The sequence below is a fragment of the Tetrahymena thermophila genome (assembly GCF_000189635.1).
Source record: "Tetrahymena thermophila SB210 genomic scaffold scf_8254403, whole genome shotgun sequence".
Classification (NCBI taxonomy): Eukaryota; Ciliophora; class Oligohymenophorea; order Hymenostomatida; family Tetrahymenidae; genus Tetrahymena; species Tetrahymena thermophila.
In genome coordinates, this window is record NW_002476186.1 from 195,217 (window position 1) to 219,703 (window position 24,487).

The 24,487-nt window shown below is 22.2% G+C and overlaps 8 protein-coding genes across 8 annotated transcripts; 4 read left to right on the top strand and 4 right to left on the bottom strand. All coding sequences in view use genetic code 6, as the record gives it.

The window, feature by feature from the left end:
• Positions 1 to 614: 614 nt before the first annotated feature.
• On the bottom strand, positions 615 to 1,276 carry TTHERM_000474449 (hypothetical protein; the record flags this gene model as incomplete). The annotated part of the gene is made up of 3 exons (XM_012799966.1): positions 615 to 875; positions 1,006 to 1,109; positions 1,201 to 1,276. The coding sequence occupies 3 exons, from the start codon at positions 1,274 to 1,276 to the stop codon at positions 615 to 617; spliced, it is 441 nt and encodes a 146-aa protein (XP_012655420.1).
• A 417-nt stretch (positions 1,277 to 1,693) lies between these two features.
• TTHERM_00474450 (DHHC zinc finger protein) lies at positions 1,694 to 2,705 on the top strand (the record flags this gene model as incomplete). The annotated part of the gene is made up of 3 exons (XM_001023929.3): positions 1,694 to 1,934; positions 2,109 to 2,349; positions 2,417 to 2,705. 3 exons carry the CDS (start codon positions 1,694 to 1,696, stop codon positions 2,703 to 2,705), a joined length of 771 nt encoding a protein of 256 aa, XP_001023929.1.
• An 821-nt stretch (positions 2,706 to 3,526) lies between these two features.
• On the bottom strand, positions 3,527 to 5,793 carry TTHERM_00474460 (Dpy-30 motif protein; the record flags this gene model as incomplete). The annotated part of the gene is made up of 10 exons (XM_001023930.2): positions 3,527 to 3,742; positions 3,797 to 4,031; positions 4,084 to 4,158; positions 4,223 to 4,359; positions 4,424 to 4,945; positions 5,008 to 5,143; positions 5,201 to 5,287; positions 5,346 to 5,397; positions 5,519 to 5,597; positions 5,680 to 5,793. The coding sequence occupies 10 exons, from the start codon at positions 5,791 to 5,793 to the stop codon at positions 3,527 to 3,529; spliced, it is 1,653 nt and encodes a 550-aa protein (XP_001023930.2).
• A 1,044-nt stretch (positions 5,794 to 6,837) lies between these two features.
• Positions 6,838 to 7,179, top strand: TTHERM_00474480 (ATP synthase subunit H; the record flags this gene model as incomplete). Its single annotated transcript, XM_001023932.3, has 2 exons — positions 6,838 to 6,959; positions 7,068 to 7,179. The coding sequence occupies 2 exons, from the start codon at positions 6,838 to 6,840 to the stop codon at positions 7,177 to 7,179; spliced, it is 234 nt and encodes a 77-aa protein (XP_001023932.2).
• A 1,491-nt stretch (positions 7,180 to 8,670) lies between these two features.
• TTHERM_00474490 (hypothetical protein) lies at positions 8,671 to 11,072 on the bottom strand (the record flags this gene model as incomplete). The annotated part of the gene is made up of 7 exons (XM_001023933.2): positions 8,671 to 9,164; positions 9,230 to 9,465; positions 9,529 to 9,633; positions 9,688 to 9,965; positions 10,020 to 10,687; positions 10,782 to 10,911; positions 11,007 to 11,072. The coding sequence occupies 7 exons, from the start codon at positions 11,070 to 11,072 to the stop codon at positions 8,671 to 8,673; spliced, it is 1,977 nt and encodes a 658-aa protein (XP_001023933.2).
• A 719-nt stretch (positions 11,073 to 11,791) lies between these two features.
• TTHERM_00474500 (hypothetical protein) lies at positions 11,792 to 12,715 on the top strand (the record flags this gene model as incomplete). The annotated part of the gene is made up of 1 exon (XM_001023934.4): positions 11,792 to 12,715. Exon 1 carries the CDS (start codon positions 12,125 to 12,127, stop codon positions 12,713 to 12,715), a length of 591 nt encoding a protein of 196 aa, XP_001023934.4. The 5' UTR covers positions 11,792 to 12,124.
• A 1,324-nt stretch (positions 12,716 to 14,039) lies between these two features.
• Positions 14,040 to 17,104, bottom strand: TTHERM_00474510 (hypothetical protein; the record flags this gene model as incomplete). The annotated part of the gene is made up of 9 exons (XM_001023935.2): positions 16,924 to 17,104; positions 16,681 to 16,811; positions 16,501 to 16,606; positions 16,149 to 16,436; positions 15,669 to 16,087; positions 15,395 to 15,616; positions 15,247 to 15,342; positions 14,921 to 15,187; positions 14,040 to 14,861 (listed from the first exon to the last, which is right to left on the bottom strand). The coding sequence occupies exons 1-9, from the start codon at positions 17,069 to 17,071 to the stop codon at positions 14,040 to 14,042; spliced, it is 2,499 nt and encodes an 832-aa protein (XP_001023935.2). The 5' UTR covers positions 17,072 to 17,104.
• Positions 17,105 to 18,581: 1,477 nt separating this feature from the next.
• TTHERM_00474520 (transmembrane protein, putative) lies at positions 18,582 to 22,856 on the top strand (the record flags this gene model as incomplete). Its single annotated transcript, XM_001023936.1, has 2 exons — positions 18,582 to 19,220; positions 19,530 to 22,856. The coding sequence occupies 2 exons, from the start codon at positions 18,582 to 18,584 to the stop codon at positions 22,854 to 22,856; spliced, it is 3,966 nt and encodes a 1,321-aa protein (XP_001023936.1).
• Between the last annotated feature and the right edge of the window lie 1,631 nt (positions 22,857 to 24,487).

Here is a 24,487-nt window from a genome sequence, read left to right on the forward strand (position 1 = left end):
TTAATTAAATTAAGTCAATCAGAAAGACTTAATATCTATTTATATTTTCAATCAAAATTCAATTAATAATTAAAATTAACTATACAACATATATTTTGATAGTAGCTGTTTTAACATTCATATATCTATATGAATAAATGAGTGTTTTATGTCTGTATCTCAACCAACAAAAAAATTATATTAATTAATACAGTTTACATACAATTTATCAAGTAAATTTTATAAAAAAATTTTCCTTTTTTAGGGATCGAACCCAAACAAACTTAAAATAAACATCTACTTTTCAGAATTAAAAAATTTGAATCCAATTAAAGGTAACAAACATTTCTATATATATTATTTGTGTCTTTTTAATGAATGCTTTAAAGCTATTTTTGTAGTCAAAAAAATGGATATTTTGAAATATTTGAATGAATTTTTGTAGAAAAGAAAAATTGAATTTAAAATAGGAGATTCTCGTTTTAAAAAAGATATAAAATAAAAATATTGTAAAATTAGATAAATTAAGACCTTTTGCATACAAAAAAATATTTTGAAGAATTGGATAAGAAAGCAAATAAGTTTGCTTATTGAGGGAGATTTCAATAGTAAAATAAAGGTAGAAAAGGTGAACTTCATCGACTAAGATAATTAAATAGATAGATAGATGAAGTTGTGAGAGGAAATAAAATAGAATTGTTTTTAATAATTTAAATAGTTATAATAGTATAAAACAACTTGTAATTTTCTATGCACAATAAACAAGATAATTAAATTATATTTAAAGTTTTATCCCAATATTCCTACTTTAATTATCCATAATTATGGTTTGAATATAAATTAATCAGTAGATTTTTAGTTTTGTTCTTCTCCAGTTTCTTCTCTTGGAGTTGTATCTGTTTATTTAAGAAAAATACTAATAAGATAAATTTCAAAAACAATGCATTTTAGCTAGTTTAGCTAAAGAAGAAGGTGATTTTGCTCATTTTTTCCTAAAATTTAATGCATTTATTCGCAAATATTTACCTAATGTTAGTGTCGGACTTATATCTGTACCAGTTGGGGAGAGGTCTGTTTTGCTTGATCTTTCTACCAAACCTCTTTTTCATGTTAAGAGTCTTGTTGGCTCCCTGTTCATTTAATGCAAAAAGAAAATATTTTAGTTGTGTAAAATAAAAAAATTTTAGTGGAATGAATTTAATCGAATAAAGAAATAAGTACCATTTTTATATTCTTATAATTTTGTTTTTTCTTTTATCTTTTGTTTTTTAATAATTTGATATATTTTTTAAGTCATTCACTTTTTTTTGTATATACCTAATTTTCTTAATAAATACTTTTTAATTTAGCTCTGTTTGAATAGAAATCAAGAGAAATTGCAAAGAAGTCTTTATAAACAAATACGATAAATAGATAGTTTGTTTGTTTTTAATTACTTATTAAAAATTATTGAAATATTAATATTATTTCTAATTTAATACAATTAATTTATTAAAATTTTGAATTCTTTTGATATTTAAGTTATCAATCAAATAAAAATTTGCAAAGTAAATTGCTAGATAGATAGTTAGTTACTTAGTTTAACTCCTCAAATACTTACTAATTTAGTAAGCTTTTTAGCCAATCTATTATAAAACAGACATTAAAGTAATTTAGCATTTAAAAAACACAGAATTAGCAAGTTCATACAAATATATGCATTTTCATAACAGAAATGGACACAAATTATCAGAAGTCTTATGAAAATAAAGACTATGCAGAATTGAAAAACGATTAAATAGAATTTGAAAATTTCAATTAAAACGAAAATATAAGTTAAGATCCAACTCGCGCTTCATATTAAACTTCTGAATATGAAGGATATGGTGAAGAAAAACCCTAGCATTTTGGATATAATATACTATTTGATTTAAATCCTTTGACTGGTTAACCAAAATATACACTTGGCCCTCATTGTAAATTATTTATAAATATATGTTGATTTAAAATTCAATCCTTAAATAATCATCAAATTCTAAAGGAGATAATTTAATTGTTTAAAATTTTAAGCACTGTAGGTATTAGAAAGCTACAAAAAAAATGAAAATTTCCTATTATATGTTATTTAAGTATTATTTAAAATTAATTAGGGCCACTATTTTTTTGTGCTTGGAGTTCTTTCGTTGTTGTTGATTTCTTCCTGATCAGGATGATGTGGAACAACACAGATAATATAATTTGGTTTATATTAACTCTGATTATATGCTCTATTCATGTATTAAGTTACCTTTATACAGCTTTAGCAAACCCTGGAATAGCACATAAAAATGATGAAGAAACAAAGAATGTAAAAAAAATTGAAAATTTAAGTTACTAATAAATGGAACAAATGTAAAAAAAATAAAATTTTGAATAACATAAATAGTTTGTCTATATTTTTTATTAATAATAAAAATAGGTTATGTAAAAAGTGTGATATTTTAAAAGACAAATCAACTGAGCATTGTGATAGTTGTGATGTTTGTGTAAGAGGTTATGATCACCACTGTCCTTGGAGCAGTAAGTGTATAGCTAAAGGAAATATCAAACCTTTTAATGTGTTTATTGCAATGACGTTTATTTATATGGCTTATGCAATAGTTGTTACAGTAGTGACCCTATTACCACCTAACAAAAGATATATGCGTTAGCCATCTAATAATCCTGATGTATACGAAAACAATAACTCTACACTACATAATTTCTGAGATTTAAATTTAAATATTCAACTTAAAAAACGAGCAAGCACAAATATATATTTAATAAATTAGTTAAATCATGATAAACAAATAAATATATTTGATTAAGTAAATAAAATATTTATTATAGAAACATATTCTCTTATACAATAATTAAACCTTTAAGAATATTATGAGAGAGTTATTTACATATTGATGAAGCCAAAATAATGCTAAAATATTAATCAATAATCAATCTGTCTTTATTTTAAATAAAATGCATGTTAAATATATACAAAACTAAATATTTTAACTTAACTTAATAAATAAATAATTTATTTTATCGATAACTTTCAAAAATTAGTTATTAAAATAAAATATGATCGATTTCAAGAACATTTTAACAATCCTAGTAATTAATTCTTTAAAAAAGTAATTTCTATTTTATAAAAACTGATATTTAAATATATGCAAAACTAATAGTTGAATACACATTTTTATTTAATTTATTGATTATTTTCTAATATTTAGTTTGAAAAATAAAATATTTGTTATTACAATAAAAGAACTATTTATTCATTTAAGAGATATTTAGATTTATTAATAAAACTTAAACATAAAATATTAAATATGCTAGCTAGTGCAGTAAATTAATTATTTGAATAAATTATCCTACCTTTTTCATAAAAAACTGAGTTTTAAATATATAAAATGATAAAAATTTAATTAAATTTTTTATAATTTATTCTATTGTTTGTTATTAAAATTATTATATGATTAACTGATGAAAATAAATTATTTATTTATTAATTTATTATACTATTATTAATTAGTTTATAATTATTTATTATTCATTTTTGACCTGCTACTTTCTTCTCTTCAACAATAGGGACTTATTAAACTTCTACATTTGGATTTTCCTCTTCTTCCTCTTCTTCAGGTTTTTCTTTATCAAAATACTCAGGTGGAGGAATTGGAATTTTAACTTTATCTTTATTTTTTAAGCAATATAATGCAATAAATGAAATTGGGTCGGATGGCCTTTCTCTATCGCATAACTTAAGTGCCTAATTTGATTAAAATAAATATGTAAAGATTGGATTTGATTTTAATTTTATTACATTGTTCAATAAAGGCATGATTGTTTATCTTAAATAATCTTCTCCGTTAGCTTCCATTAATAATTAAAAATCTGATTTTTTCTATATTTATGAAGGAAATTCTGGGTCTTCTAAAGGAAGTTATTTTTCTATTCTTTCTATTTCTTCAGCCCTGCTTTTTTCACAAAAATCAATACACTTTATAAAATAATCAGGGTCTTTTATGACATCAATGATATCTACTTTAACCATATATCTATTAAACAAAAAAACTGTTAATATTTTGTAATTAGTTTTCACTTATATACTTATTCATAGATCTCTTTAATGGTATTTGCTAACCTGATATGCAATCTCTTACATCTACAATGCAATCATCATCGCTTTTTTATTTAGGTGAGAAAACAAAATTAATATCTAACGCAAAATTTTAAAATAGTAAATTACTTCCAAACATTATCATCAAAGAAGATATGCTATGTTTAATAATCTTGCTAATCAATAATTAATGGCTTTGAACATTATATTTTCCTATCAAAATGGTCCCAAGATAGGAAATCATCTTAAAATCCTAAACCACAAGACTTTACATTAAAATTAAAAAAAGGTTCATTCATTTTTCAAAAGAAAGTTTATTTATTATTTTACTTCTTTCAATAATTCTTAAATAATGCTCTGTATTTCATGAGGACCATTTACTATTTTTACAGTTCCTGCTTTGATTTCTTCAGCATAAAAATCTTGCAATTTAACTTATGGATTTTCATTACGCTTCGTGGTTCCAAGAACTAATTAGCAGTCTTCTATTCTGTCAGATTTATTTCTGTAAAAAAGACCTTAATGAAATTTTTTTATTCTAAAGTTCTTATTATTTTTAGAGCCATCAAATTTAATTATAGGCATATTATTTCTCCCATTGAATGAAGGATGCTCACCAGCACAAAAAGAATTAATTTCTCTAATTACATTTTATAATTCGCTTCCAAAAGTTCTAAAAACAATTGCAAATTCCCTCTTTTGCTTCTTTAAATTAATCATGGTCTTGAAAAAGGATGGTAACATATAATATTTTCCATCCTAAAATAAATCATAAATTTTATCTTCTTCCAAATGTTAAAACATATTCTAAGATGTTTGAGCTCCAGTATCTTCTTCTTTCTCTGCTTTAGCCTAGAAAATAATGAAAAATAAGTTAAAAATAAATAAAGTAAGTGTATTTTGTGGGCTTTTACTTATTCATTCTTAACAAACTCTGCTACTAACTTTGGCATAGAAATCGCCTTCATAATTCTATCATATTCTGGCTTTAATTTAATGCCAACTCCTCCTGTCTTAACAAAATTATTAAATAAGTTTTATCTATTTGCCCTATTTGTTTTATATACATTATTTTTGAAGTGTCAAGATATATTTTTCAATAATTACTTCATCTACTTATTATAACGCTATCTACTTTCATTATCTGGTTCTTCTTATTCGGTTTTTAAAGGATAAAGTGATTTAACATAAGAGCTATAAAATGATTATAAAAATAATTTAAACTATTTAGTTTTATACAAAAAATATTTACTGATAATCTATCATATCTTTTTCAGGCTATTAGCTAGTAAAATGATTGTGATCTAAACATATTTTTTAATTATTTAAAAATACGCTTTAATACATTTATAATATTCATCATCAATTATATATCATGTATGTGTTATTTTCGATTAACATCAAAATTAAACTAAAATTAATTACAAAGCTTCCACATAATAGGTGATTTCTCATCTTTTTATTCTAATTTACCCCATGCTTATCTCGATAATATAAGATGCAACTATTTTCAGTTTTAAGAGTTTAAATAAGTTTTTGAAATTTTAGAATCAATTTTGTTATTTTTATCAAAATGCATTAATTACATGATCCTCCTTTGAATAACCTTTTGCTTAATCCTATAAAATAATAGTTTTATTGACATCGAAATGTAAGATTAGCTTTTTATTAGGTGGCTTATTCTCTTCTTTTTTATTCATGTTATTAGCTTGTTGAATTATTTGAAGAATAGAAGCTTATTTTTGAAATCTTGAATGTTGTATGTAATAAATTAAAAGTACTGTTAATGATATTTTTCTTTTAATTATGTAAAATAATTAAGTTTCAAATATAAATTCAGATAGAACTTTATATTTAATTAACTTCAAATTATTAATAAATTAGTTAATAAATAATCTATTGATTGAACATTTAATTTTTTTTACTGTTTATTAAAACACTAATTGAATTCCAATAATTTTGCAAACATATCTTAATCACTTAAAAAATAATTTAATTTTTTATAAAATCTAAATTAGGTATTTATATTATTGTTGTTTATTCATTAAAATATTTTGAATTTTGTCACTGCAAAAACAAAATTTATAATATTTCAATAAAAAAAAACAAAAAAATAATCTTTAAAAATTTTTTAAATAATAAAAATCAAATAGGTTGGTTAGATATAATGATTTCATTTGATACATAAAAGATCTGAAATGTGCAGTTTGTTTAAGCAGAAAATTATTTAATCAAAAAATATTTAAAAACAATAAAATAAATATCAAAAAAATGGTTTTAAGATTGATTTAATTTTATATTTATGAGAGAAACTACTTTGAATTTTATTGAAAATAAATTTTTTTCAGAATTAGTTCAACAAAATTATAATTTTTAAAGATAATAAATGGCTATTTATAGTATATTGGAACTAAATTTAAGATAGAATTTTGTTTTTATTTAAATCAAAGGCAATATTATTTTTCATCTACAATAAGAATATTTATTTATTTATGTATATTCCTGATACTTACTTAATCACATCCTAGTTAGAATTCAATTCGGATAATCTCCTCAAAATATTTATATTTTTACTTCATCTAAATTTTATGATTTGATGGGAATCAAAGCATATCATCTAATTATATCACTCACTTATAATAATCTAAAATAAGCTTTAAGTCATCATAATTAATTAAAGATAATTTATACCAATATATATTGAAAAGTAAAGCTAATTTAGAATAGAAAGTAATTGTTTAGATATGAGTGCTATTTTTGCAGGATCAATGATATTTATAGCTATCGCTGTTGTTGGTAGCATCTTCTTTGGTTTTTATGCAAGAGCAAGAACCGTTGATATTACAGCAAAAGGTTCAAATGCATGGTAAATTATTCATAAACTTGAATATTTTGAAAATTATTATTTTACAAAATTAAAAATTCTAAATGAATTTTTATAAAAAATTAATTATTTTTATTTAAAAATATTTAGCATTGCAGTTTTTTCAGTGATATTATCATGCATTTGTATGTGGATTATGTGGGTATGTGCATATATGCATTAAATGAATCCAATTATTATGCCTTTGCTTAAAACCGATTGAATATTAAATATAATAAATAATAAAAAGTAATGCAAAAATGTATTCTTTATATGAGTAATCTCTTTTATCAAAATTAATTTCATCAAAAGTATTTTTACATATCTTTTTTAACTTTCATGCATTTATCTAGTGAGATATTGTTTTTTTTTATAAAAATGGCTTTAGTTTTTATGGAAATATATGATATTTTATTGATTTTTAATCAGGTTCATTTTCTTTAATTTATCTTATTTAGTTAAAAAGACGTGTGTGTGCCCTTTAAAAATAAAAAAGAAATTAGATTAATCAATCAATCAGATGTTTGAAATCAATACCTATATTCAACATTTGAAGAAAATCTTTTTTATTGGTAATTAAATGTCTAATATTATTTTGATTTTATCAAGTCTTTTTGAAAAGTATTTAAAAATGAAATATATTGATAATATTTCAAGAAAATTATTTTTAAAACTATCATCATCAATCAACCATAAATTTTCTATTAGATCTTTTAAAGTAGATAATTAATAAATTCAGTGACTTTTATTAAAAGCTAAAAAAGCTTTAAAATTAACTTTTTACTAAAATTTGTGTTTTGAAAAATTTTACTTTTTAAAATAATTAAAAACAGTATGTTTTTTTTTTTGTTATTAATTTAATTAGTAAATTAATAAAAATAAAAATGATATAATATGATAGATTTATTAGTTAAAAAATTATAAAATATAAAATTTAATCATATTTTAAAAATGCATATAATATTATTGAAAATTAGCTTGTAAATTTTTTAATCTCATTTCAAAATTAAATTTAATAAAAGTTTTTAAAAAATGTTATTATAAAAGAATTTTAAATAAACAAGTTTTTCTTTAAATATAAATATGAATAAATCAATTAACTAACATTTTTAAAAAAGTAATATAATTACCAATTTAGTTAGGATTTAAAATTCTAAATTATTTTACAAAATTTAAATAGAAAAATAAATTGAATTTGTTAAAAATTATTTTGATAATGATATTTTAGAACTTTTCATTAAAAAAATTCTTCAAAAATTAATAAAGTATTTAAATAGCCATAATGTTATTTATATCAAATATCAGGAGATATCATTTTGATATTTAATATTTTTATGATTATCATAAAAAATTAATATAAAATTTTGATTATCAAAAGAAAAAATACACAAAATTTTTACTGAATAAAAAATATGTTTATTATAGAATTTATTTTAAAAAATAAAAAAAATAATTGATATTTTATTTATTAAAAATTGCTTTCATAATTTTTGTCATTTTTACTAAAAAAACACTTATAAACAAAATAAAATGAAACTCTTAAATCTATAGAATTTTAGAATTTTCAAAAAATTTGATTTATCTTTTCAAAAACTAATTTAAGCAACCCAAATTTAAACTTAAATTAATTTTTTTATTTTAAAATTGTTATAATAAATAAGATAAAAATATGTTTAATATTAATTTTTAAACGCTTTAAATATAGTTTTGAATTTCATTTTATAACATTTTATCTCTTAACTCTATCTTCTTATATTTTTTACTTAATTATTGTGTTATGAATTTGTTCATAAATATTTTTTTTAGAAGGAGTGGGAGATTACAAATATTTTATAATTTATTCTGTCTTTTTTTAATCTTAGTCATGAAGCTACTTTTTTTATGTTTATTGGGTGATAGACTAGTTTCTATAACTCTATGATTTTTTTAATATTTCTGCTATAAAAAAGTTTTAATTATATTCAGTATTTAGTGTTTTTAGACTAGTATCAGCTGATTTTTTAAAGAAAGTTTAGGATTTTTTCAACTTTTCCTACTCATCTAACTTTTATTTTAAAGTAACTAAATTTTTTTGATTTTATTAGTAACTTTATTTACAATCTTAAACATTTTAGGTTTTTTCATATGTTAGACTTTAAAATTTACCATTTTTTTAATTATCAACACCATTATAGAGCTTTTAGTTTTCTTATACAAATTGGTTATTTACTATTTTTAATATTTTTTTTTAATAAAATTAAAAAAATTAATTTTATTCTATTTAAGTTAGTTACTTTTTTTATAATTTGGGGAATTCTCACTTATTTATGTTTCAAGATCTATTTTATTATAGAACTATGAGTCAATATCTGTATTTTAATTTCTATTCGTTGAGGCTGTTTGATACATGGAACTGCTTTTAGAATCCTATTGAGTCAAACAAGAATTTATGTACTGTTTTTCTTTGCATATAGTATTTGGTTCAATAAGATCTTGCAATTTCTGAATTTGATGTATTTAAGATTTGAACCTTTTTTCAATTAAATTATAAATTTATTAAATTTTGATAATGTCAAAATAAATTGATTTTTACTGCTGTTGTTCAGACTATTTTTTATTTTTTTCGATTGATGTTTTCATTTATTTTTTTTTTTTACGCATCTCATTAAATTTTGGGGAACCACTACTACCACTTCTCCTAAATAAAAATATAATATCTAATAATATCTTTATTAATAGTTAATATAAATACCTTCTATTATCAAAGCTTGTGGCATTTTTTACAGTATCAATTTCATCAATTGATGTGAACAATTTATTAAAAATTATTCTTGAATCTTCCTCTTAATTATTTTTATTATTTTAAATGGTATTACATTTTTAAATCTATATTTTTTCTTATGAGCTCGAAGCTCTTTATGAAAGCATATTCTACTCAGAATTAAGCTTAGAAGAGTTTATATGATAAAAAGAAACAGTTTTAGTAATATCTTGAATATTAAGGTGAAAATTTTTTGATTTTTCTAGGATCTAAATTATTCAATAGGTAAATAAATATTAAAAAAATTAATAGTAGCAATTTACTTTAATATTTTCATCTGACATTAAGGTATTAAGTTAATTATTTATTTATTTTACTAAATCTTTAAACTGGTTTTTTTAAGAAGAGTCTAGCGGCATCTATACTTCTTTTTCCAATTCAATTTATTAGTTAGCTTTTTTTTCTTTAACAGGATTATGTGCAGAATATTATTAAACCAATTCATATTTTTATTTTGAATTAATATTTTTTAAGACTAAGTCTGCAATTTTTTAGCTAATCTCATCTTTTGTTGGAAATGACTCATCATTTTTATATAGAGTTTTATTATAAATTAGCATTTAATTATTTTTATTTTATGGTGTCGTGTATCCATGTAAGCTAAGGTTCCTACTATCTTTAGTAGAAGAATTTAACTTCAAATTTTATGTATCTTTTATTTTTTCATTGCTGATCTAATTTTAAGATATTTTTTGGCTTTAAGCTTTACCATCTTTTTATTTTATTTAATTCTAACTTTAAACAGTTTTAGTTATACAAGAAGATTTTTATTCATTTTAACTAGAGTTCTAAATAGGAAACATTTTATCCCTTTTTTTCAAGTGAGCATATGTTAAATTTGCTGCTTGTAAAGCCTGCTTTAAATTTTATGAATGCTAATCTTATTATTAATCATTTTTTTTTTTAACAGAATTATTTTAAGCTGACTATTCTATTACAAAAAGAATTAATAAATAAATAAATTAGCTTTTTTTATTATTTTATTGGAAAAAATGAATAAATATTTTATTAATTAGTTTTTTTACTATTTTTATAGCGTTAAGAATAGGAATTAGATAAAGCTTTATTTGCAATAGAGTTATGGCTTGGTGCTCTTTCTTTCAAATTGGCCTTTTTTATTTTTTCATTGCTAGGGCGTTAACAAGACTAGCATTTCTACTTCATATTTATAATATTTTTGAGATTATAATATAAATTATTTAAATATAAACGAGGGTAAAATTAAGCACATAACAACAGAAGTAAATTACCTAAAGCTTAGAATCGCTTTCTCTTGGCGATAAAATTTCATTATAATTTGGTTTCCTCTCTATCATAAGAACGGAAATAGTTTCCTCTCTTTTATGGTGATCTTGGCTGACTTGTATTATTTAGTTCAAAAAAATTAAATTTTTCTATACTTTTAGTAATAAAAATTAATATCAATTGATATTGAATTTATTAAATTAAAAAATATGAATGAATAATATTAATCACAAATTCTACTAGCATATTTTTATTTTTAAATCATTTAATCAATCTATTCCACACAATAAAATTAATTCAATAATTCATTAATCTTACCATATTTTGTTTATAAACTAAAAACACGATTTATCTTATATTTAAAAATTATCTACTTTATTGCTAAGCTATTTAATATAACAATCTTTTAAAGTAGTTTTTCTTATAAAATCTGTATTTTTTGATTAAATTTGTAAAATATGATCAAATATTCTAACAGCTGCTTTATAATATTTCATAAAATACTAAAAATCAGTCTATCTAGATAGTCTATTTAAAAGTAGATTGATTTACTAATTTAAAATATTAAAATGTGATAAACAACGACTTTTTCTACTTAATAAAATTGTTATAGACAATATAAAATCTAGAACTTTAGAAAATGTAATATTATAAAAATAAAATTCAATATATATCTTAAACATGTATCAAAATTTGATCAAAAATATTTTATTTATATAGGTTTGATAATATACTTAAAAAGTAATTATTTTAGAACGCTTTTTTATTTTACGCACTTTTTTAGTATATTTTTAAAGTTATCAGATTGTATTTCATCTAGTCACAGAATTATTATTTTAAATTATTATCTTTAAAAACCAAAAAGAAAGGATTCTAATTAAAATATTTGGCTATAAAATATTAAACTAATAAATAGCAAAAAATTTACAAAAATAAAAAAAATTTTAGTCAAACAACTTCTAATAGACAAGCATCCACTGCTCTTATAAACTCATAATAAGCATAACCTATAATTAAATTTACCTTTACAAAAATTCATAGAAAAACATCCTCGGAGGTCAGCTCCCCTACATAAGAATAGCCTACAGAAAAAGATATTAATAGTTTGTAATAAGGTATAGAGATGTTACTTGTTGAAAACTAAAATGTGCATTCCAAAAAAAGGAATTTTACATAACACTGTTAATTTCATAAAATTTAGCCATCTTAAAATTTTTTTGATCATTTAAACATAAGATCTAAGCTAAAGCCCTATGAAGAGCCCTCTGAAAATAATTTAAAAATAATTGTTAGTGATTAGAAATAAATAGTAGAAAAAGAATACCGCCAGATGAATTAATACCTGGGAGAAATCTATTTACAAAATAAGATGTCTTAATAAAAAAGAAAAAAAGTTAAAGAGGAAGTAAACAACAAACCTTATTAGATCAGAGAGAATAGCTAACCTATGGATATATATAAATAAGGATAACAAAGATAAAATAATATGGATATCGAAGAATATCAATCTTAACAAGAAAATTAAGTAAAAACTTTAAATTAAAGTCAATGCGATAATCAAAATTCTAGTTAATTTGATAGAGATAACAACTATAATGATTTCAAATAAGAAGTAATAGCAAATAATATTTATGAATATTATAGATAAGAGAAACAAATACTGATGAATGCAATCGAGAGCAGATAAATGAAAATGAATATAGAATTCTAATGATTGCCTCTAACCTAAAAATACTAAATCTGTTGTATAAATAAAATCATTGAGCTTAAAAAACATATTTTAATGAATAAATAGCACCTTAATTAAAAATGTAGCCAAACTAACCTCATTTATAAATAATTATCAATTTTAATTAAACTCTTGCTTCCATATTTATCAAAAACTTAAATTAATCACTACAATAAATTACTACCATTGCCAATCTATATTTTATAATTCGTAACTATAAATTGCATCTTTATTTCAAATTTAACTATTATTAATACTCAAAAAAAACTCTACTATAATCTAAATTTATTTACTGAAATTGATTGCAAATAATATTTTTTCTTAACAAATTTAAGTATTTTAAATTTAATAGTTTATTTGAAAATCCTTAAAAAGCTAAATTATACCTTAAAACTTTTAATTGTTTTCTCTTTCATTAATAAATTATAATATTTATGTCTAAAAAAGATGTTAACCCCCTTTAATTATAAATAACTTTTATAACTATTTTAAATTATCATGAAGTATTTAAATAATTTTCTTAAAAATATGTTAGTAAATCTAAATTATTTATTTAAAATATTAAATATCTTTTACAAAAACAATTGAAAACAAATTATTTAATTTTAGAAATTTTAGAAAAAGAAACAAAAGCTCTTATTTAAAAAGTATTAAAATTAATATTAAAAATAATCTAATAACATCTTAAATTATTTAATATAATTTTAAAGCATATTTATTAAGGATAAAATTATAATACTAATTTCCTTTAAATTTATTAATAATTCAATATTTTAAAAATATAGCATTTTATTATTATATAATTCTATATATTGTCTTTAATTTATTATAAAATAAAAGCATATTGTATCAGAAGAATTTTCTAAGCTATCTTGGTAAAATTAAAATATAAATACGTAAATAAAACATCTATATAAATAAAATATAATTAATAAAAAATTAAAAAAAAAATAATTAATATGTTTTTTCCTTTATATATAATATTTTAACATAAATGCTTAATTCAACAAAACTTTTTTAATTTATGTGGATTTAATAATTATTTAAAGTTTTAATTTTTCTAATTGTAATTATCTAATTTAAAATTTAATTTTAAAATAATATCTGAAAATATATATATATTTACAAAAAGGTTACAAAATCTATTATAAATAATAAAATTAGTTGTTATAAATTCAACATCTTGATTTTTTTTTTATTTAACTAATTCTTAAGTAAAATAATTTTTAGTTTTTATGTATTAAATTTTACAAAAATAATTTCATAAAACTAAGAATTTCTTTAAAGCTCTAATTATAAAAAAGCTAAATCAGTTACTTACAGAGACATTTAATTATTTTCTTTCACACAAAATTTTTGAATATTCTTTAGAAAATCCTTCTTATTTTCTGGCTATTTAATCTAAATCTTTCATCATCCTTAAATTCATTTACATATTTTCTTCTTCAAGCTTTTCATTCATTCTAGCTAGTTTTTATAACTATTTTTTATATGATTCTTCTTTTTTCATGAATAGTTGCTTTTATTCTTCTAATTGTATTTTTAAATTTTCAGTTTCATACGAAGTTTAATTTAGTTAAGCAGCTTAGCCTTACTTATTTTCCTTTTAACAAATTTACAATTATTCTTAAAATTACTCAATTTAAGCTTCTTTTTCTTAAATTTAAAGTGCATATCTCTCACTTAATTAAATGTTTAGTTATTTATGCATTTCCAATTCCTTTTCAATTAAAGAACACCTTTCAGATTCAAGCTTAACTTATAATTCTTTTTTTTATAAGTTTTACTCAATTAAATTATTGCTTTCTTTGATAGTTTTGATTCTTTCTTCAAGCTGCTGTTGCCTTGTTTCAAAATTTTTTTCAAGTTCTTCATAATTTGTATGAAGAGCTTAAATCTAGGCTATTTAATTTTCAATCAAATCATCTTTCTTTCTTATTTCAAAGAGGAATTCTTATTCGTTTTTTTATTATGTTGTTTAAATCTTTAGTTTTATTTCTTGCATACCTTTTAATTACTAAGATATTTCTATTTCTTTTTCTTTAATCTCATCTCTAAGTTGTTCCAATTCTTAGTCTTTTAACATATTTTCGCTCTCTTATTCTTCAATTCTTTCTTATAAATCCTTAATCTAATAAAATTAATTATTAAAAATTACAAAAATAAATTCAATTTTAATAAAAAAGATACCTCTTGCATGAGCTATCTATTTTTATCGAGAACTTATTACATTTACTATTAATTTTATAATTTTTCTTAATTTAAAGAATTAAATAACATATCATAATTAGATTAAAGCTTTTTATTGCTATCCAGAGCACTTTCAATCTACTGCTTATTTATTTCTATTTGCCTCTCATATTTATCTTTTTCTAATGATTTTTCTCTATTCATTTCTTCTAAAAGTTCCATTAATTATTACTTTTTTTTAACTAAATCATTGTTCTACTAAATCAACTAATTATATAAAACATATTTCCAATAAATATGAAATTTATTTTTTTAATTATTTTTACTTTGTTTGAAGTTTATTCTACTTATTCAAGTCTTTCTAGAGAACTATTTTTAATTCTTTCATTTTCTTCAATTAACTATTATTTGTCTTTTTTTAACTTAATTAAATAAATAAATATTAGACAAATTATTTTTCCTAAAGTTTTTTACTTTGTTAATTAGAATTTATTTCTCTTCCATTTCTCTAGTAAATTCTTTTTGTAAATTTTCGAGTTATTCCACAATTTTATCATTTGCTTTTTTATTTTATAAGAGCTTCTCTTCTTATTCTTCTTGAAGGGACAGATTCTATTTTAATTTATTATTAAACTCCTCGATTTTACTTTATAATCTTTTAATCTCTTCTATTTTATCCTGTTTTTCTTCTTCAAGCTACATGTTAAAAAATTTAAGTTTAGTGAATATTTAAATAATCCAAATTTACAATTTTAACAGCATTTTTCATTCTCTCATTTTCAGATTCTATGTTCATCATAGTAGATTACAAATCCGTGTCATTTCTAAATTTACTCCTCAATAATTCCTCTTTTAATCTTTAATTTTCATATTTCAACTTACTCACTTCATCATTTTTATCATCAGCTGCAGAGTTAAACTAGTTAGTATTATTTGATGAATATTAGTTCTAACTCTGATATAAATTTGACGATGAAGAAGTATTCAGTCCAGCTGCTACCCTTTTATCTCTTTTAGCACTTCCATTTACATTTGCAGAGCTTGGTAAATTGAACTACTACATCCTCTTTTTATGTCTTAAAGTTTCTTCTATTTATTCTTTTGTTGGAACTTTATTAAAATTATCATACTGAGTTAGGGCATTAGTTTTATCTTTTAAGGATGGCTCTAAATTTTAATTTTATGATACATTAATATAATACAAAATTTAGCAAAATTGAACATATACCTGATTTGACATTATTCATTGAAAATGTAAAATTGTTTCTTTCATCTGAAATTTTTGAATTTTACTACCCCAAAGCATTCATTTACTGCGTAGTATAATCAACTAAATATTCATCTCCTTCTTAATTCAAATGTAATCTAGAACCACAACTACCTATACTCATAGTTTCATTATCAAGGCATTCAGACACAAATTAAGATGTAACTTATACTCTAATGTATGCATTTTAATCAGGACATTTTTATAACTATAGAATTTGGCTTTATGTGTGCTTGATGCTTTTCATAGCTTAATTTATTATTATTTAAGAAATTTTAAATTACAAACATTCTTGTTTTTTGATAAATTTTACTAAATAAACTGGTATTGTCGTTTGGTAAAAACTCATTAAGATTTAGAATAGCAACCCCTCCAACTTTATTTCCCATTGGCGTTTAAATAACTACTGTAAGAGAAGACTTTCATTAATTAAAAAAAAATTAATAAAAGTACTTCAATAAGATTTTGATTTTGATTTTAATACATTTCATACTTTTTTTGGAAGAATCGCATTACTTTCAGTTTAAAAGATAGTTGTCATCATTGACAAAGTTTCATGAAAATCTGCAAATCTTGTTTCTAAATTCAACTCTGACTTATTTTTTGTATATATTTTATGAGTTCCTATTTAAAATTAAATCTGTTAACATATCTAATAATAGTTTATTCAAATCAAAAGCTGATTTTAAAATTATCATAATTGAATTATTTTTATCAAATGAAAGTAAAAATTCACCTCTCTTCCATAAAATTTAAATCTAACAAGGAAAGGATAGAGCTATAGATATGTGTTCAATTAATAAATCAAATTGGAATTTATAAGCTTTCATAGTCCCATTTTATAATGAATTCTATATTTATTAATGGTTATTTTATCTATTCATATTTTAAATTACTTAAGATATTTTGTAAATCAATCTTTCAAATAAATTAATTATTTAATTTATATTAAATAAATGAATCAGCAATCATAAAATATAGCTGGCTTTAATTGATAATTGTATTTGTATTTGATTTGAGTGAATTTATTATATTCAATATACATCTAAATAAATTGAAACAAATGTTTTTACTTTTTAACGCATATATTTATAGTTAATGTATGAAAAATTTTTACAATACTTTTAAAATACTAATTCTTATAATTTATAACATTATCTATCAAAGTATATAAATTATATTATTTCTTTTTAACAAAACATATTTTATTAAACTAATTTCTATTTCTAGGGTATCAAAAACATTTTTTAGTTTATTTAAAAAGTTTAAATTATAATCGACTTTAAAAAATGTTCAACTATGAAATATCTAAAAAAACTTTTTACTTTTTAATATCTAAATATGATATATTTTAAAATTTAAACTAAATAAAATATTAATTACCAAACATACATGAAGCATTTATTTTATGTTTTATTAAGTAAAAAACAAAAATATCATTAAAACAAACATTTTTTTTATTAAATCAGTTTCAATTTCAAAAATATTTTGATGATAAAAATAAAATAATATAAATTAAGTTAATAAACAAATAAAACTATAATATTTAGGATAAAATAAATAAAAATAGGTGAGATTTATAAAAAATATATTTCATAAAAGCACGATTAAATAATTTAACTTTCTTTTTAATTTAAGATAAAAAAAAATTCTAAAAAAAATTATTAATTAATTAATATTTAATTTTAATAAGCATTAATGAAATTATTAATTTAAATTTTATTGGTAAAGTCATGTTAAATAAATCTATATCTACATTATTTATAATTATTATGTATTTTTTTATACTTAATTGTAATTTATTATAATTACTATTTCTTTGGCTTTGATTAATTGCTTTAAAAAATCATATTCATTTTTTATATTTCCAAGAGATAATTAATTCAGTCATTTGCCTGATTAAGACTATTTTGCAATAAATATGATAGTTAAACAATTTATGATAAGATAAATAAAGTTATATCTTAAATATTAAAGTGATTTATTATTCAATAATTAGTGATAATAAAGCTTGAAAATGGATAAGACAATGAACCGTAGATAGATAGATAGATTATTGGATATATTAGACAGATAGATAGATAGATAAATAAATAAAAGAAAGAAAGAAATTTTAATTATGAAAAACTATAAATCTTCAATAAAGAAAATTTAAATTATTTGAAAGAAACGGGGGAGCGAGAAAGATCTTTTTTGCTTGATAGATTAATAAATAAAATAAAAAATAAGATTTAATAAATAAAAGAAAAGTTTTAGTTTTGAAGGTTTAACAGATCAAAAGAAACACTCAGTACAATAAATATTAAGTCAGAAATTTAAGAAAATAAAATTTAAAAGATTAACCTGATCCATCAGCAAACAAATATCTTGACACAAAAAGGTTAACTTAGCTAAATGAAAATAGAATAGTCATATATGCACAGGTCCTCATAACCAGCATCTTTGATTAAGGATACTTTTGCATCAGATCCAGAATTGACATATTAGTAGAAACTTAAGAATATTAAAAGAACTGGTATAGCATGTGCCTTCGGTATAGTATTGAGTTTACCTCAATTCATCATGCCATTCTTCTTTGGTGACGAAGTTATTCAAAGTTATTAAGTTTAGTTGATAGTTTATGCAGCTATCAATTTTGTATTGTGCTTAGTTGGATTTTGTTGGTCCCGCTCTCAATCAATCTTAGGAAATAAAACATCATCATATGGTGGGTTTACAGGCGATGATATTACTATTTTTTACAATCCCTTAGGTGATTGCTTGTTTGGTTTTGGTTCATTATTTGCAGTAGTCAACTTATTAATGACATATCTTCCATTTGCACTCTACGGCTTTAACAGAGCTTAGTATATAGCTGATTTTGGAGAAGAATCTTCTTAGCTTGCTATTTTCAACAAGAATTACTAAGCTTTATTAATTACTTATGGCATCCTTTCATTCATTATTGCTATAATTCTTTCAATAAGTGCATATGCTTCTTATCATTGCTCTGCAACATTCAAGACTCTCCGTATTTTTGGAAATCTCTATAACGTAAAATGCCTTTTTGAATATTTTTTGTCATTTATCAATTAAAATATTCCATTTTACTTGAATTAATAAATTAAATTAAAGGATATCCTATATATACTTTTTGAATTTTATCGGTTATATATTGATCAATCAACTAGATTGTTAGATAGTTAAATAGTCAATAAAAGCAATAATTTATGCATATAAAGAAAATCATAATTTAAAAAAGTTCAGTAAAAATTAAATTGCTGATAAATAAATAAATGTTTAATTCATAACATAAAAAATTTACTAATTATACAATTAAATTTTTCTTATTTGATAATATAGCTCGCATGGGGATTCTTTTGTGTTTGGGGTGCATACACTGTCAAAAAAATCCAAGGATATTTAGCACTCAGTACCTTTAAGAGTTTAATTTCTAGCAATCTTTTAGAGGCAGCTTATGTCATTTTGCTAATATATGCTTCATTGAGTTTTGTTGTTTACCTAGTTATAACTTTGAAAAAGAGAACACCTCATGTAACACTTGGTACTTTCTTCTTGGTTCTTATAGTTGTGCTCACAGGTATGAATTACGGAATCGCTAAAAGCTCTTTCGAAATCAAGAGAAACTACACCAAAGACTGTGCTAATCAACTTAATGAGTTGCCTGAAAGTGAACTGGCTAATTTCGGATGTACCAAATATGTTGTGAAAGATAACTAATTAGATACATCTTGTAAAGATTCAGAATCTCTCAGTAAATATTTCAAATTTAACTGGGAATAATCTGTCAAGGATGGTAAACCTTTCTATGTTAGCACACTTGAAAATTCTTGCTTAAATGGAAACTGTTGCAGAAGTGTTGGATATTATTATGCTTACTATCCCTATTAACTCTACTTTATTTTCATTACATTAACCTTAATTGGTTTACTTATTACTTACATATGCTTCCATCTATCTCATAAGGAGAAAATTGCAATTGAAGGAAAGAAAGATTTCTAATTTAACATAGTTGATGGATTTTTCTTCCTCTTGCTTTTATCACTAGTTATTGGAACTTGTGTAGTATTAAGACACACTACTTCTAATCCTCCTGATCTCCGCTCTAATCACGTCAGCACTGAAGCTCCTCCTTAACCCTAGCCTGAACCACAACCCTAACCAGAACCATAACCTAATCCTGAACCATAGCCTACTGAGCCATCAGAACCAACACAACCCAGCTTTAAATTAAATGTTGGTAAAAATGCATGGTTAAATGACTTAATTAACGAAAATGTTTTAAGCATGAAGGATTACTCAAATAAAGAATGTCAATTAGTCAAGAATTTAATTGATGATTAGTTATTTAAAGGTTCTTTTGATTTCAATGTTGATGAAAGCTCCGAAGGTAAGGGTATCCGTGTCAGCATTCTTGCTTCAAGAGGTAATTTCAAGTACGAAAAGGATAACAGCGGTAAACTCTTCTTCTTAGAGACAGATGACGTAAAAAATATAGTTTTTAGCTTTATTTCTAATAACTCAGCTAAAAAGAATATGCCTTTCTTCTCTATCCTTGGTCTTCCTGAAGACGTAAACAACTTCTTGAATAACTAGTTGTATTACTGTGGTACAAATCCATCAAACTTACCTCACTTCCTTATTGAAAATTATGTTGTTGATGTTCCTAAGATAGCTCCTTCTAGTGATAATGATAAAAATCAATAGGGATTCAAGAAGTCAATTCAACATGGTCATTCAAGCAAATTAAATAAGATGATTAAATCTGCCTTTGCATAAACTTCTCCTGGAACTGTTGCTCTAGTTGAAAAGTATGAAAAATATATTGAATCTAAAAAATAAAATTCTAGTTAAGGTACTTTGGAATCAGGTGAATCTCATCCTCAATAATAATGCTAAAATTTTTATAATGAAGAATTAAAGAGAACTGATATCTGCAATTTTTATTAAGGAGATGTTTAAAATCGTAAAGGCAGTTTCAGCTTTATAACAAAATCTTTAAATATTGGTGAAGCTAAATAAAATATAGTTGGACGTGTAGTAGCAATAGACTCAAAAGACACTACCTAGATTAAATATACTGCTGTTTGTAACTAAAATGTTATTGTGAATGTCTTTAACGAAGTAGGCCAAGAAGTTCTTCTTGCTCAAGCTACTACAGACTCTGCTACAGGGTAGTTTACTTTCTCTATTCCTATACTCCCCAGTACTGTTAGATATTCTGCAAAATTACTGATTTCCAATAAGTCCTATCAAGACACAGTTAAAATAATCTAGTTAGGAGGTCTTAATAGTGAAATCTCTTAACAATTAGGTGATATTCATTTAACTAATATCTATGATAAGCCTTAAGAATTATAAGCTGCTAACCAATGCTCTGCTGATGGTGTTATAAAAACTCCTGAAACAAACATGGTATCCAAAAAATCTAAATAAAACAAATCATCATAAAAGTAAAATAAAGAAAAATCTTTAAATTCCTTGAAAAAGACAACAAATTTAGTTGATGATTGGTGTGACGAATATACTAAATAAAAGAATTTAAATGATAAATACTGTCCTTTTAATTCTCTATTTAGTACCTCTAGCTAACAACCAGTCAGCAATAGCTTTGCTTTGTTCCAAACAAAACAATCTATTTCTGGTGAATAGGAACTTCCTCCCATCAGCCGTTTCAGTGCAACTAAAATATAAGGAGTTTAATTTAGAAACGTTGAAATTCATCTCACTGATATTTTACTTTCAGGCAAGAAAGACACAAAATCAGCTAAAAAGACAAATCAAAGTGCTAGATAAGTTTCTGTTTCAGAAGGAGCTGTTATCAAGTTGTACCAAAACAATGTAAATTGTAGTGAAGAACTCGAAAATTAGAATCCACTATTCGTAGGTGAAGTAGAATCGAATGATAATTTAGGGGCCAGCTTAACAGTTTACAACTAGATACTTGGAGATTATACCCTTGAAGTCACTTACAAAAATAAAAATTATCACTCTTATTGCTAGCCTTTTACTCTTGCATATGACGGAACAAATACTAACTTTATATTAAATGCTCCTATCGTTCGCAGGGATATGTCTTACAAAGGTAGTGGTGTAGTAGTTTTGGAAAATCGTTTCTTGTAGAATGGATCTGAACATCTTGGAGCTACTCTCGGAATGAGCATAGTATTTAATGAAGATAAAGAGTGTCTTGTTTCTGCTTATAACCGTCAATGTGTTGATTACTCCTACGTTAAGACTTAATACGCTTAAGCAATCAGTTTTAAAAATACTTACAATCGTAACTCACTTTTCTTTGTTTCTAAGATGGCAAATACTCCCTCTGAGTAAACTTTGGTTGAGAAATCACGTGTTTAAGGTAAAGAAATTCCTAATGATCCTTCCCTCCGTGTAAACAATTCCGTTTTCCTCCAATAAGACATAGTTGTAAAGGTTTATGTCCCAGAATCTGAATACGAAGTATCAACTTATTACCCCCCTATTTACGATAGCAGATTATCTTCAAACACTCAACTTACATGGTTAACTTTCTGTTATGATGGAAACTATGGCTTGATTAGTTAAAAGCCTATCAATTAATACTATGACAATCAAACCAAAAAACAATTCCCAAGCGCTTCATTCTGTGATTCTTTCTACAAAGGCAATCCTTACTAAGGACCTAAGTGAAATAAATAGGAAAATAGTGATTACTGAACTTTTAATGAGAAAAAGTGTAATTTTTTAAATGTAAGTAAGATTCAACTTACTAAGTCACTGACTCACTCACTTACTACACAATTAATTTTGTTATTTCTATAATGATCCTTTTTTTACATGTTTTTAAGTACTTTTCAAAAAATGATTTAAATGAAATGAATGTACATGTATACATTTGTGTATTTATGTATCCTTTTATTGTTAATTTTCATTTTTATATTTTAACAGTTGATTTTCATTTAGTTATTATGAATTAATTATAACCGTTTTACTTAATAACTTTTTTGTTTTCATTGTATAAAATATCTTTTATTAATACTTAAGAATTAAAAATAGAAATAAAAACGTATGTCTTAAAAACTCAATATGTATTTATAAATTAATACAGATAGAAGTTGCTAGCTCATTTAATTTTTTTTTTTTCAAACATTTGTTTTAGTTTAGAAATTCTTAACAGGAAAAAATTAAAGTAAACAATTTTTACTTGGGTTTAAATGCATGTCGGATTTAAAACATTGAAATATAAATTCTTTTGTTTAAATTTATTATTGAATATAAAATTATATTTTCAATTACTTTATGATAAAAGGAGTTTTATAATTATTTAGTATATTTTTTAAGTAAATTAATTTATTTTCTTATATCTTCTTTTTATATTAAATATTTCAAAAATACCAACGAAAACTAATTAATTATTTATCATTTGATATAAGTTATTTATTTTATTATTATTTTAAGTTTCATTTTATTTTCGTATTTTCGCAGCATAAAATTTTCTTTAATTTCGAATAAAAAAATAAATGAAGTATGATGTGTCGAATTAGATTTTAACGAGCTCGAATTATATTTTCAACTTTTGATAACATTTTTCTTTTCTAATTTAATTAAATTAGAGATTAAGTTGTTTGTTGAACTATAAGTTAAGGCCAAAATAAACAAACATGAATTAAATCCCTTGAATTAATTAATAATTTCAAATAGACAAATAAAAATTTAGCCAAAAAGTATCAAATTCTAAATTATTTCAGATTATATTTAGTATCTAAATATTTAATAAATTCATCCTATTTCAATCCCTTGAATAAAAGCTAAAGATAAATTAGACAAATTATTTATTTTTTCCAGATTTTTTCCATCAAATTTATTTACTTGTTTAATGCATACTACATAAGTAAGTTGATATATAGAATAAAGCGATACAGTGGTTTTAATATCAGAAAGCTATAGTAGGAAATTTTTGGAATTCGTTTTGACTGTAAAAAAGAAAATGAGAGAAGCAATTTTAAGTTTTAAAAATTAAATAGCTCATATATTATTTAAAGAATTGATGAATTTTTTTAAAAAAAATATTTATATTTTTTAGCTAATTATATGCGTCTAGTATTATTTTAGCTAGAAGAATTAGATTTTTGGAATTTCTTTAAATTTTTAAGGATAAAAATGACAGATTTTGTTTTAAGTTTGAGAAATTATATATTTTTATACTATATAAAGTATTATGCAATTTATTAAGTTATATACATTCATTTTTTAATTATATGATATTAGTATTTTATTTAACTAGAAGGTTAAGATTGTTTAGAAGAAGTTTATATATCAAT